At 40.0% G+C, this 14,392-nt stretch overlaps 1 protein-coding gene across 2 annotated transcripts; it reads right to left on the minus strand.

Moving 5' to 3' along the window:
- Positions 1–760: 760 nt before the first annotated feature.
- mxra5a (matrix-remodelling associated 5a) lies at positions 761–14,392 on the minus strand. 2 transcript variants are annotated; one of them, XM_039649610.2, is made up of 7 exons: positions 13,975–14,392; positions 13,495–13,702; positions 12,061–12,190; positions 11,489–11,879; positions 7,247–11,314; positions 6,188–7,109; positions 761–3,054 (listed from the first exon to the last, which is right to left on the minus strand). In XM_039649610.2, the coding sequence occupies exons 2-7, from the start codon at positions 13,671–13,673 to the stop codon at positions 1,146–1,148; spliced, it is 7,599 nt and encodes a 2,532-aa protein (XP_039505544.2). In that variant the 5' UTR covers positions 13,674–13,702; positions 13,975–14,392; the 3' UTR covers positions 761–1,145. The 2 variants fall into 2 exon arrangements, with proteins under 2 accessions (XP_039505544.2, XP_088988320.1); XM_089132194.1 differs by having other exon boundaries at positions 7,238–11,314.

The following is a 14,392-nucleotide window of genomic DNA, read 5'->3' on the forward strand; positions in this document are numbered from 1 at the left end:
TGTTTATTCAAAGTTAAGAGCAGCTGCGCTGATTGTCAGCTGATTGCAAACTCTGTAACGGCAGAGCCATCGCCGACGACTGATGACGTATCGGGTTCATGAAGGGTCGTTCCATTTCGTGGGTAATATTCCAACCAGTTGGCCCTTGTCACTCTGTTTTAAGGGCCAAGGGCTACACTCGAAAACAAGGGGTAGGCCCAAGGGGTGAATTGGGATTCAGCCTTATTAGTCTTAGCTTTCATCATGTCAGAGAAAACCTCAATTACATGATAGTTAAAATCCCTATTTTCATTGCTCACATTTACTGGTTCGAGAATGTTTAAATCATTTGCAGAGGGGACAGTGCTCACATATTTTCTGAAACTTCGTTATTTATTAAAAGTAATCTTTATTAAAAATATGCAAAATAGAAATACATTATTTTAAAGGAAAAATAATTTATAAGTGTTACAAGTGGACAAGTATGACATTTTTCAAATAGAGCAATGATAGATACAAATAATCATATGAAAAAGCTATTGCTGGAAACTTTGTATTTCATTTGTTAGTAATTCTTGAATGCTGAATAAAAATCTGTGATTGTAATACTGTGAAAATTAATTTTCAAAAAAATTCTAATGTTGTTAAAAATGTGTAGTGAGCATCTTGTTTACATTTGAAAGTTTTGAATAATTATGTTTTTTATTGTTATTTTGAGACATTATTAAAATAATGGTATCCCTGATTTTTTAAATATTCTGCATTATTGGCTTCCATAAAGTCAGAATATATCATTTATATTTTTCTTCATGGCTACAAATATATACAGTATCTTTTGTATCTATACATTTAGACATAAACTGTCATTGTCAAACATTAAAAGTAGAAAGATGCCTTGTAAAACCAGTAGGTTGGTTACATTACATGAATCCCATTCCAAGCTTTTGAAGAATAGTACCTTTTTACAGTTTGCAAAGTTTTACTTGCAAACTTTAAAGTAAAGCTCACATCATTGACAAAATATAATGTAATGTTTTGTTTTTTTGCATTGGGCTGATTCCATGCTATATTTCACATTAACAAATTCTACAGTATTGCTATCAAGCTGTCTTAAAGCTTAATTTCGCAGTTCCTTGGGCATATCAAGAGTAGATGTCCTGTGTTTCTTAGTATACATAAAGGTATGTACCTTTTGAGTCAACCCCTACCACATTTCTGGCTGTGCATCTGTACAGTCCAGCATCTCTTGTTGTAGGATTCTGGATGATTAAGGAACCCTGAGGATGGAGGTACTTGTTCCCAATTAGTCGTGGTTGGGGGCTGACAACAAGCCGTGTTCGGTCTGGTGTCTCCCATGCGATTTCTGATTTGGGGATGCCAGTGGCCACACAGTTAAGTTGTACCGCCACTCCTCTTTTAGCATAGGTAGCAGGAGCTGGGCCACTAGTGATACGGGGTGGATATGTAATGATGATGACTGGAACAGTCACCAGGGAGCTTCCATATTCATTTGAGGCCCTGCAGGTATATGAGCCCCTGTCATGGACAGAGGCCTGCTTGATGGAGAGGGTTCCATTGGCAAGAACAGCATAACGACCTGCTCTTTGAGGTCGGTTTAAGACTATCCCGCTTGGCAGAGTCCAGGTGAGGCGGACAGAGTCAGTATTTGACAAGCAGTGCAGATGTAAACTTTGCCCATTTATGATACTAACAGGTGAGTTATACCTGTTATTGATGTCTGGCTTGTGCCCTGGTATTAATGTAACCATTCTTTCAACCAGCCCAGCTGCATTGCGTCCCAAACAACGATATGTACCTGCCTCTGAGAGAGTAGGGTTACTGATGACCAAAGTCCCATCAGACTTGTGGAGGAATTTACTGAATTGTGCACCTCTCAATAGTGGGGAGCCATTTAGAAGGATCCACGTCAGCTCGGGGGTTGGTGACCCCTCAACTGAACAGCTTAGGTTAATGGTCCTGCCTACGGTCAATAAGAGTGACTCCATTTTAGGACTCTTAAGTTTCGGCTTCTCCAAAACATCTGTTACATCAAGCTGAACTCTGAGTTTTGTTTCACCTCCCTCATTACGAGCAACACAGGTTAACTGGCCAGAATCGGTCATTCTCACTGAACGGATATCCAAAGTGCCATTGCGATGTACTGTCATTCGACTGCCATAATATGGTGCGGGGAGTACAACATTTTCTGGAAGAACCCACATGACACGGGGAACAGGTGTACCAGTAGTTTCACAGTCAATTAGTTTTCGTTGATCTCTCACACTAGACACTTTCATTGAGTTTGTGGTGCCTATGAGGCCATTAATAGCAGGTGGAGAGACAAGAATTTCCACTCTGGTCACTTTGCGATCCTGTCCTGCACTGTTCCTGGCAAGACATATATAGTTCCCACCATCAAATCTCTGAACTTTCTGAATGATTAGAGTCCCATTGTTGTGTATAAAATATTTGTCTGAAACTGAAGTGATGGCTCTATTAGTGGGTGAGAACCACAATATAAGAGGTGTTGGCTCACCCTTGGCACTGCACTGCAGGGAGACGGATTCTCCATAGAGGACCCTGATGACATCATGTGTCTTATTTGCAATCATAGGAACATCTGCAACTACTTCCACATGCACTTTCATCTCATCTTTTCCAACCTGGTTCTCAGCATAACATGTATAGTCACCCTCTTCACGCATCCCTACTTCATTAAAAAAGAGGGTTCCATTGTCAAAGACAACATACCTGCGACTTCGACTGCCAACATTACGTTCAGATTTCACAACACTGTTGATCATGGTGCCATCAGGCAATGCCCACTGGATTTTAGGATCAGGTAGTCCAGAGGCCACACAGTCAACTTTTAGGTTACCTCCATACATCACCTTCCAATCAGACTTTGTCTTCTGCTCAATTTTAGCAGGTTTTGCCAGGACGTTGACCTTAAAGGGCACAAAATCATCCCCGATTTTGTTGCGAGCAACACAGAGGTATTCACCGTCATCTTTCTCTGTCACAGAGATGATGGATAGAGTACCGTTGGCAGAGACCTTGATCATTTGATCGTAACTGAAATAAAAAAAAAATACAAAAGCATTATTACTGAAGATGTGTGATTCAACCAGTTTAATGTAAAATGTTAGAGTTTTGCTTTTTATTTAGAATGTTGCACCCTTGATTCTTGAGATTTCATAATCAGATGAGCCCCTCTTTTAGAGGAGCAGTTAAAGTCCCCCTGTACTCAATCATTTTATCACTTAAAACTCATCTTTGATCACCAAAATTACATATTTCAAAGTTTTTTTTTTGCTGTAAAAATGTTTTCTTCATACTAGAGTCCTGCACGGGATTGTTTTCTTCATCCCGCTCCGCTTCTTCAACCCGCCGTATTTCTGACCATTCCCGCCCGCTCCCGCAACGTATGCATTACACTCCCACCCGCAAAACTCTGAGAATTTAATCCCACACAATAATAGAAATGCATTGGTTTTGTGTGTTCTCCCGTCCTGCAGAAAAACAAACAAACATGTATTTGTGTTGCTATTAAGAGATTCATGGGGTTGTTTGTTACGTTTTCCTGGCCTGCATGTATTCTGATGCACTGATCAGGAAGATGAATAGTAGCCTGGCTATCGGGGACATCTAAAACGCTTAGGCTACCGTGCATTTCTTTAGACTTCAAGTATTTTAATTTTAGCTATTGAAGTATTCCGTCATAGATTTTATTGGTCCTGGATTAAATGTGCAGAAAACATGCCTGAAAGCAGCTAGCCTCGGAGAACACAGAAAGACAAAACACACATACCGTATTTTCCGCACTATAAGGCGTACTTTAAGCCTTTAGTTTTCTCAAAAAACGACAGTGGGCCATATAATCCGGACGCTCCGCGTTATTAAATTCGCCCGCCAACTCGCGCTCGTGTCCATCTTATGCCCGCTTTGTCACATGGCCAGTTCAACCTCATATAGATCAGGTTATGTGTGTCTCCCGCTCACGAGCGCTCACTCTTAACAGACACACAAACTGTCCCCGGCGCTGCTCGCGCGTCACAGAATGTTCATCAAGCGCTCCCTGTTCACAGTAACCAGGTCGTCTCATTCAAAACATCCAGCTGTTTGCTGTCAGCGAGCCGCTTAGGTTTTGTGCTGTAAATACCTCGTTTGAGGTTCTTTTCCACATCATTTATTGACATCTCCATCATGACGCTAGGCTACCTCACATTCCTCACATTTTAGCCGCCCATTCCCGCCCGCAGCAAAGTTCAAACCGCCCGCTCCCGCGAGATTTGCGTTGGCGGACCCGGCGGGACTCAATCCCAATGCAGCCCTCTACTTCATACCTTAAAACCTTGCTTCATTTAGTATACGTTCCACTCAATCAATTTACTAAGGTAAACACTGCACAATGGTACCACTCTTACAGCGTTAGTAATTAATATGATTAGCCTTTTGCTTTAGTCAAACAGCTAATAATGCGATACTAATTTTACACAAACCATGTTCCCGTTCACCAACTCAGTCAGACAGCTGCCTTTTAACAATTAGTATCCTAAGAAATGCTTTGAAAAACTCAGAACATCAGTGGAGAAAACCATCTATAGTTCATCATAATATTGTAATATACTACATCCTATGGAGCGAATTATGTGCCGAAACCTCACACACACACAAAACGTGTTTTACTCACACCCAATGATTCACAGACAAACTCAATGTGGTTTGTAAATACAAAACATCACTCACAAATTAATGCATATTGTTCTGCAAATAAAAAAAACGTACCTATCAAACAAATACAGTTTGTTTTACATAATACATAGAAAAGTATTTCTTCAATGACAAAAATATCCTCCAAGTACAAACTAAAATCTTTCAAGTACAAAACAAAAACCTTCAAGTACAAAATAAAATTCAACAAGTTCAAAACCAAAACCTTCAAGTACAAAGCAAAATTCTACAAGTACAAAACAAAATGTACGAAAAACTGTCACGTGACTTTTGGCACTATTTTTCCGCGTCCAGGGCCCAGGCAGATTTTCTCACAAATGCAGTTGAGCAACTTCCTCTTCTAGAACAGTAGATGGCGCTAAGCTAGGGGATAGGGGATAGAGGATAAGTGCTACTAAGTTACTACTAAGTTCTAATGTGGATTTCTGTCTATATAATAAACATTTACCAAAACCTCAATAAGGTTAATAATAGATAAAGTAAGACAGAAACACACCTGTTCACCGCTCATTTTCCCATGGGCAAAGACGAGCATGCGTTTCACATCAGTGTTTCTCCTGAGAGACTAGCGCGAAATTGATCCCCTATCTTAGCGCCATCTACTGTTCTAGAAGAGGAAGTTGCACAACTGCATTTGTGAGAAAATCTGCCTGGGCCCTGGACGCGGAAAAATAGTGCCAAAAGTCACGTGACAGTTTTTCGGACTCGTAGAATTTTGTTTTGTACTTGTAGAATTTTGCTTTGTACTTGAAAGATTTTAGTTTGTACTTGGAGGATATTTTTGTCATTGAAGAAATACGTTTCTACGTATATGTAAAACAAACTGTATTTGTTTGATAGGTACGTTTTTTATTTGCAGAACAATATGCATTAGTTTGTGAGTGATGTTTTGTATTTACAAACCACATTGAGTTTGTTTGTGAATCATTGGGTGTGAGTAAAACACACTTTGTGTGTGTGTGTGAGGTTTCGGCACATAATTTGCTCCATATACATCAGCCATCCGCTATATTGCTAAATCTCCCATTTTTCATTTCAACAGAAAAAATATACTGGGATAATCTGGCTTCTCTTCAGACTCCACTGCTTCAGACAATGGTGATATGCTAAAGCCTGTCAGCACATTGACGTGATTGGCTACAAGGTAGTTTGTGAAATAAGAAACACCACATGGTTTGTCTCAAAGCATATTATAAACACCACATAGACCTACACAATTCAAAACTTGATTTTCACCAAAGTGTGACATTAAGAGTGTTTGATTTGAATGGCAAGGGTAACATGTCTCAGTAGTCAAACAGGATGCAAACTTGTGAAAACATACTGTTTAAGTGCATGCTGTAAGGAGTAAGAGTAATGCAGAGGGAGAAGGAAAAAAGGAAGACAGTAGCTATGTGCACATTTTTTCAAGTGTATAAACTTAGTATGTACTTTCCTAGAAAGTAGATGTACTTCAGTGATGTGTTTTCATTACCTGTAGTGAGCATCCACAAGCTTTTTGGACGGAGTCCTCCAAATGATTCTGGGTTCTGGATTCCCTGACGCAATACAGTCCAGGTGCAACCAGCCTCCATAGACCACATCTGTTTTTTTAGGTGATGAGAATGTAATCTTGGCTCTTGAGTATATTATAGACTTCTTTACAGTCAAAATAATAACTCTCAATGCAGTGCCAACCACATTGTTTACTGAGCATTCATACCTCCCTGCATCAGTCGGAGCAAGACTACGAATATAGAGTGTCCCATTGGGGAATACAAACAAGTTACGTCCATTAATAAACTGTGAGGGTCGGAGCTGCATGGCATCAGGAGTGATCCAGCCAATAGCAGGGGGAGGGGCACCCCTGGCAGTGCAATTTAAGTAGGCAGTGCTTCCCTCTGAAAGAGTGACATTCTCATGTCTTGGCTGCTGAATGATGGGTGGCAAGGAAGCAATAGTCAGTCGAACGGAAATGGTATCAGCACCTGCAGCATTGCTAGCAATACATTTATAAATTCCTCGATCCATGTGACTGACCGATTTCATGTGAAGCGTCCCATTGGGTAAGACTGAGACCATGTGCTCAGGTGTGCCATGAGTAGGTCCACTAGAATGTACCATTTTCCTATCAGGTAGGATCCAGGTGATTCGAGGCTGAGGATACCCTTGGCACTGACACTCAAACTCGACAGTTTCTCCAAGGTATGCAGTGGCTTCTCTATAGCGAGGCTGCAGAATTCTAGGGTGTTCAGCTAGAACAACTAAATTAACTACAATCTTGTCCTCTCCATACTGGTTTTGAACACTGCAGAGGTACTGGCCTCTGTCCAGAGGAAGTACATTGTGGATTATAAGCGTACCATTAGAAGAGACCTCGAATCTCTGAACTCTGCTGTTCTGTGTGATACTAGCTCCTGTAGGAAAAAAAGTGACAAAAATTTTTTAAAACTACATCATCAAAAAAATATATCCCTACATGCATGTGTCAACAACGTACAGATTTGAAAAGCTAATGGTAACATTTAAATAATTAAAACTTTACCTGTCCTACCTGTAGATACTTTAGTCCAGGAAAGGAAGGGAATGGGTTTTCCCACAGTCACACAAGGCAAATAGGCATCAGTCTCAGCATGTGCTGTTACTGATCTAATGTCTGTGCTGGTGATCCGAGGTCTGCCTCTACCTTCAGGCACTACTGTTGGACTTTGTTGAGGTCCTCCCGATGTGGCATAATGTACATAAAAGCTTCCTCTCCCCCGAACACCTGGCCTGCCAGGAAGTTTTTGTTGTTGTAAAGATACTGTTAAAGTTGAGTGAAGTGGTGGAGTTGTGTGTGTGTTTGTAGTGGTCTTATTGTGGATGTTTTCCTCTAATTCTTGAGATCCTTTCTCCTCAGAAGCACTGACTAATTGATAAGGAAATTGTGTGACTGGAAGTCTTCCCCTACTGTATGTTCTGCTTAGTTCTTTCTTACTGTTTTCCTGGCCTGTAGTTACAAATCGGTCTTTGTCACTATCAGGAATGTGATTTGTGTTGACTGGTTCACCTAGCATGGTCACATAAGTGAGTGTATTTGGGTAAAGCATATGTGTATGTACTGTAGGATTCCTCAGGGTTGTTGTAGTTGTTGTTGTGGCAACTATGTTTTCTTTTGTAACAGGAGACACATTAGTATTTCCTGAAGGATACCAAGGGTTCATGGATAAAACAGAATTGTGTCTGTTGTGAATGCCACCAGTTGGAAGCCTAATTGGTTTTGTTGTTGCAAGCACTAATGCCGGATAGCTTTTGGTCCTTCCTGTTGGAACATGTGAACTCTTTTGTGCCTCATCAAAAATTGTAGCAGTTGCTGTTGCTGAACCATATAGGATTTCTGAATTATTTTTGATGATTCCATACTGTGTAATTGGTGAAGATGAAGAAAATGACCTTCTTTCAAGCTCTTTGTATGACAGAACTTTTTCAATCTCTGTGGGGTTATATTGGCCGTTTGTTTTGTCTGGACTTGCATCTGGAACTTCTTCTAATTGTGCATGAGAGTCGTTTGACGTTGGGCTTGAGCTGTGGTCTGCTGTAATGTTTCCCTGTTGAGTCTCTTCAAACGTTTTAGCTGCAGGGGTGTGGGTGCTTGTAAACCACTCATGAATGGCTGCCTTCATTGGAGGATTTGGAATATGAGTAGAAAAGTTGGATTTTTTTTCTTTCTCTATGGTTGCTTTTTCTTTTTCACTTCTAAAACTACTGAATGTTGATGAAGACACTAGTACTGTTGTGGTGCTTTTCTCTTGAGCTGGCTTAGCTTGAGATGAGTGTTTCTCCTTTGTCATAGATACTTTTTGTTGAGATAGGGATTTGTGGGTTTTGTGATTCCTGCCACTGTATAAAGGGTCTGTGTTCTCTTCATGAGTCATTTTGCCTAGTGACTCTGGTTGGCTGTCAGTTAATGGAACAGTAGTATTAATCTTGGCTCCTACACTTTTGGCCCATGGAGATGTTTCTATTTTAGTTTGAGAGGAGGCAGTTGTCCTAGTAACGACTGAAAACTCATTTGTGACCTCCGCAATTGAAGCTGAAGTGGGCTGTGGGGTGACATTTGTGACATATACCGATGATTTAGAATTGTTTGTCTTAGTTCTAATTCGATTAGGCTTTCTACGTCTTCCACCATTCCTCCTTAAACTGGATGAGTTCCTAGCATGTGAGGAGGAAGCATTAAGTAAATTAGTGAATGTTGCTTTATGTCCTGAATTGAGTTTGGTGGTTGGTGTCACAGTAAGAAGCAGTGGAATTTTGGAGACATTATGTTTTTCTTGGGGTGTGTGCTTTTGTAAGGTCTGTGGTCCTTGCTTAATTTCAGTAAATGAGTACACAGCAGTTTCTGTACTTGGTTCTGTGACGGGTTTTGCTGTGGCTGATACTAAGCTGTGATGCATCCTTTCCTGATAAACCTCTTCCACATGCTCAGGGTTCTGCAAAACCCTGTATTCTTCATCATCTCCACCAACAGAATTTTTAATTGCTTCAGTTACATCCATTGTGTGGCTTTGGTTTTCCTGTAAAGAGGTTCCATATGATGTTGTGCTCCACACAGTGCTCCCTGCAACTACATCTGCAACCTCTGAATCTCTCAGAGTAAAACTGGTCATCTGTGGTCCAACTGTGGGTTGTGTGATATATGTGCTAACTGTAAACAAATCTGAATTTGAGTCTGATTTAGGAGCTGCTATCTGGTAAATAACATATCTTGCATCCTCAGAATCCAGAGCTTTTATATCTAAGTTGTACTCAGTGGCCTCAATAGGCATCTGTGTCATTGTAACTGAGTACAATACTTCCTTTACTGGTGCCCTTGTTGTTGTACCTTCTGCAGATGATCGTAATGATTGCTTTGTGTAGGCAGCCTCTGACTCCTGTATTTTGTGTGTACTGGTCTCAATATAGTTTGGACTAGTTGTTTTTGAACTGGTTCCACCACTGCGAACTTTGGCCAAAATGTTAGCCCAGTGCTTTGGGTCTATTTGGTTGTTTGACATGTTAATTCTTCTCTTTGACTCTACAGTGTTAACCCTGTCCACTACTGGGGTACCTATTCTCCTCCTTGGTGTAACAGGGCGTCTCCAGGAATTCCTAGATGGATGGCCTCCCCTTATTCCCATACTTGGGACCCTCCGCCGATTGGGAAAATCCACTTGCGTAGGAAGCGCTTTCTCTAAAAACTCTTCAGGTTCATTATCCCCAGATGACTCCACATAATTTTTCACAAGAACTTTTATTTTGGTTGAAACTCCCTCAGCAGGTTGAGGGTTACTGGAGTACTTCCGTAAGGGAATAATACCTGGTGGCCTAGTTATTATTACTTTTGTGGCCAAAGTGTCCATCCCATGCTGGTTTCCTGCTACACACTTATAGTATCCATTGTCTGAAAGCTGACTGTGTCGAATAATCAGAGTTCCATTTGAAGCCACAAATATCCTGGAAATGTTTGTCCACTTGTCAACAATTCTGCCATCAGGGAGAATCCAGTATATATCAGCATCAGGGGATCCAGTGGTGACACATGGAAGGAAAACCGGTCGTCCTGTTAATCCCGCTATTGGCTCTGTTACTCCTTCACCTCCAGGCGGTGGGCTGGAGGATTCCTCCACTGTCAGGCGAAAAGGGAGTATCGTAAGATCATCTGAAACCTGTGCAATACAGTAGTAGACTCCTGAATCAGAATGATCCAGAGATTTGATTTCAAGAACACCGTCACTTGAAGCTAAAAGCCTTCTATCAACATTGCTATAAGGTGTTTTTAAAGTAGAGCCATCAGGTAGCATCCATTTAACTGAGTCGTTCCCTGAGCTATGTATGGTACAGTTTATTTTAGCAGGACTTCCCACAACAGCAGTCTGCATCGTTCTAGTGTTGTTCCTGGACTCAATTATAACCCAGCCCCTACTCTGCTGTCTTATATATTCCTTTTCCATTATTTCAGTCAGATGGGTGCTCAAAATAATTTGAACACTTTTACTTGTCGACCGAAGTCTGTTTAGCTGGAGGTCCATTGATGACTGCATTAACCAGGGTGGGTCAGCTGCTATGTTAGCTTTTACTCCTGTATAGTAAAGAGCATCCTTTTCAACATCTTGCCGATATCTAAAGCTTGTGTAAGGGTCCTTATTTAGCATAATTTCCCTACGAAGGTGGGCTGGAACATCACTATAATATGCAATCAATCTCCACAACTTTTCATAACTGGACCTGTCAATAGCACACTTCAAATCTAACGTCAGAGTCACATTAACTGATATTTGATACTGGTTAACATTGTCCCAGCCTATACTTGGAAGCTCTCCTGGCTCAGTGACAATGCATTCCAGGTCTACTTGATGTCCATGTTCATCTGATAGGCCCAGGGAAATGTTGCCAAGGGGTTGACGAAATTCATCCATCGTCAGGAGGTCACTTTCAGTGTCCTCTGGGGAAATGGCTCTGTGAGAGGTGTGGATGATGGGACTATTGCAAGTGGATTTCTCCAACTCCTGTAGTTGTTTCTTCTTTAGGTGTTTTGGAGAGAAACACAAAGGGCATAGCTGGCCATCCAGATAGGCTTTGTCCTTCTTACATTTCAGCACACCTGGAAAGAAAAAGGAGGTGTTAGAAGTGAACATTCATCAAGATAGAGTAGTCTTATAATTCTAAACATTTTACATGAATTTAATTGTATATAAACCTATGCAGAACTATCATAAGAAGATAATCACAAGTGATAATCTATATCATTACTATTTTTAATCATGAAAATAATAACCTGGTGAATTTTTATTCCACTCTTTGAACCATCTCATGCGACAGTCACAGGTCCAGGGGTTCCCATGCAGGGAGAGGTTCTCCAGGTAGGGCATGCCTGCTAGCATCCTCTGTGATAATGTGGTCAGTATATTATCTGACAGGTACAAGTGCTTCAGGGTGGACACTGGGAAGTGTCCATGAATAGAGAAAGTGGAGAAGGTGGCTGGATGGAGCTGCTGAAGTTGATTGCCCTCCAATTGGAGAAGGCGAAGTGACGTGAGGCCTTGGAATGTATCAGGATGGATGAACTCAAGTCTGTTGTGATCCAGGTGCAACCTAGTGAGACTCGAGAGACCAGTAAGGGTTTGCCTGCTAATTACCTCCAGTTTATTATAGCTTAGTTTCAGCATCTGAGGAGAAAGAGGCATTGAACTAAAATGATTTACTTGTTTAAATTACATTTTCATTTACTGTACATTTGAATTCATTGATGTTAATTAATTGCAAAAGTTGTTCCATACATATATGAGGTATCAATGCAAACATAAAGAAGTACAAAATTAATGTTTTCTCATAGGGAAAAATTTGTACCTGAAGGGATACGAGGTCACGGAATGTTCCATCAGGAATTTGATGCACATCATTGCCATGCATTAAAAGAAGCTCCAGTTTTCGTAACTCAGCAAAAGAGCTGTAAGTTATTCTATTTATAGAATTAAACCTGAGTGTACAGAAGGAGGTGACAATAAGATGGTTAATTATGTTGTGATGCTGCAGATTTACCAAATAGAACCCACATTGACATAATTTCAATGTGGGAGTGTAGGGCATCAAAAGGTTTTATCTCAATAATTGTAAGGTTTCCAAATGCCAAGTCCAAAATTAAAAAAAAAACAAAAACATAATTTAGAGAATTAAGTTCCAAAATCATATCATTCTTTTGTAATTGCTTCTTGGTAAACAAGTGAAGAGTTCAGATGCAAAAGCCTCTAAATGCCATTTGAAATTTTCTTCTTTAATGATGATTTTTATCAAACTTGTATATTTAAGTTCAGTAATTTCACTTAAATAACAATTAATAGGTAATTATCATTGCCATTTAAGTGAAATCACTGAACTTAAATATACAAGCTTGATAAAAATGATCATTCTAGAAGAAAATTTCAAATGGCACTTTTGCGAGAGGCTTTTGCATCTGAACTCTTCAAGTGAAAACAATAAAACCACACTGACATACACTCAGGCATGGGTCAACTGTATATAGGCTGATTATATCCAAATGGTTTAACTTTGGACAAATGTATGTTCCAGGACAAATGTATGTATTTCTCATACATTTTAGGTAAGGGCAAGTCAAATGTCTTTTATGTTAAAATGTAGGCTATACAATTTTATTAAATACGATATTTTTTTTTTTTTTGATAAAAACAATGGTTTGTTTTGTTCATTATTGTTTACATTTGCTTTGGTTAATAAAATAATTTTGTTTATGATAATCTTTTTACTGTTTTATTTTATTTTATTTTAATACAAAACAGAAAATGATCACTTTATGTGACAATTCAAGGAACTGGATCTTACTCTTGGGTAAGATCAGTGTAAATGTAACGTTTCTAGCCTATAAGACATTTCTAAACATACAATTAAATATAAACCCACACACAACTAGCCCCTGTTTACCCAATGAAGTATTATCTCAAATCCTTCCTGGGGCAGTCCAAAACATCATAGTTGTAGGTCACCTGAAAAGTGGTCGAAGTATCCCCGGCATTTGACATCATCAAGGGAAATTCCCACTAACCTTCAGATGAACCCATTTGGATTCAACGCTTTAGTTTAAAGCAACGAGTAGCTAATACAATCCAGTTTCTGCATGCGATGACCAGAATGACAGTCCCAATCTACAGATCAGTTTTGGAATGGATGTGCTAAAGTGTTCTACGAAAGCTGATTATAGAAAGTTGAGATTGAAAGCACGCAGTGTCTAGGAATAAAAATTTCGTGTCACAGAATAGTTAATTTTACCCCAAATTCATCCGCTCCACCTGTTTGGGCACGCCAGCAGGCACCGTGAGTAAGGAGCGGAACGTGCAGTGCACCTCTGCGGGCTGGTGGCACGCACATGGCCTCGGGCAACACCGTACATATACAGGCAGTTCTACTAACACCAGCATCATCAAAACCTGAGCATAAAAGCGACCCATCTTCAGCCTCACAGCAGCAGCACCTTAAACTGCAAAAAACGCATCTGTTAAAGCAAAATACTGTATAATACTTTCACTTGTGATTTCTAAGATAAAGTCTGCAAGCACAATTGCACGTCCAGGAGCAAAATATACTTAAAGATATGTATCTATCTTTGTTTGCTGAGGAATGAATTAATGTCACAACAATCATACAATAATAAAACTGTATTTTTGCTTTAAAATACGTTATGGAGCGCTGTTGTAGTAGGCTACCGATATCATTCAAGACAAGAGTTACTGGAAAGAGGAAAAAGCAAACCTTTGTTAACAGGAGTAACAATTATTTCAACAATCCGGCATGATTTGGTCCACAGCATTCCTTAAAATTCCATCTCCAGAAATCATGTAATAGTCCATTCACTTTAGGATGCAAATTCTCCACTGATGATGAAAAAGCTGAAAATGTTTTCATTCATTAAGGTTTTAATTGTTGTCGTTTTTTTTTTTTTTTTTTTCTCAATCCAATATGACAACAATTGCTTGTATTCCGATGCGGGGAAACGTCAAAAAAGTATAAACAAATCCCTAAAATTTTAGAGAAAGGCTATATTTGAGAAGCGCATTGTAGACTCCAGCTGTGAAGCTGCGCGTTATGTTGGAAACGTGAGAATGAAACTTTCAGATGACGCTGGCGCGCGCGTCGATGACTCTACGCGCATATCGGTGGGAGTGACCGA

This window comes from Pimephales promelas, chromosome 6, assembly GCF_988280905.1.
Source record: "Pimephales promelas chromosome 6, fPimPro1.hap1.1, whole genome shotgun sequence".
NCBI lineage: Eukaryota > Metazoa > Chordata > Actinopteri > Cypriniformes > Leuciscidae > Pimephales > Pimephales promelas.

What these genes read in the sequence shown, in the direction of transcription:
- mxra5a (XM_089132194.1), bottom strand. Translation starts at nt 13,673, where the DNA reads ATGGGTCGCTTTTATGCTCAGGTTTTGATGATGCTGGTGTTAGTAGAA. An exon ending in GTGGAGCGGATGAATTTGGG is followed by an intron (nt 12,191 to 13,494) that starts GTAAAATTAACT and finishes CTGTACACTCAG; the next exon opens with GTTTAATTCTATAAATAGAA. An exon ending in GTGGAATAAAAATTCACCAG is followed by an intron (nt 11,315 to 11,488) that starts GTTATTATTTTC and finishes TTTTCTTTCCAG; the next exon opens with GTGTGCTGAAATGTAAGAAG.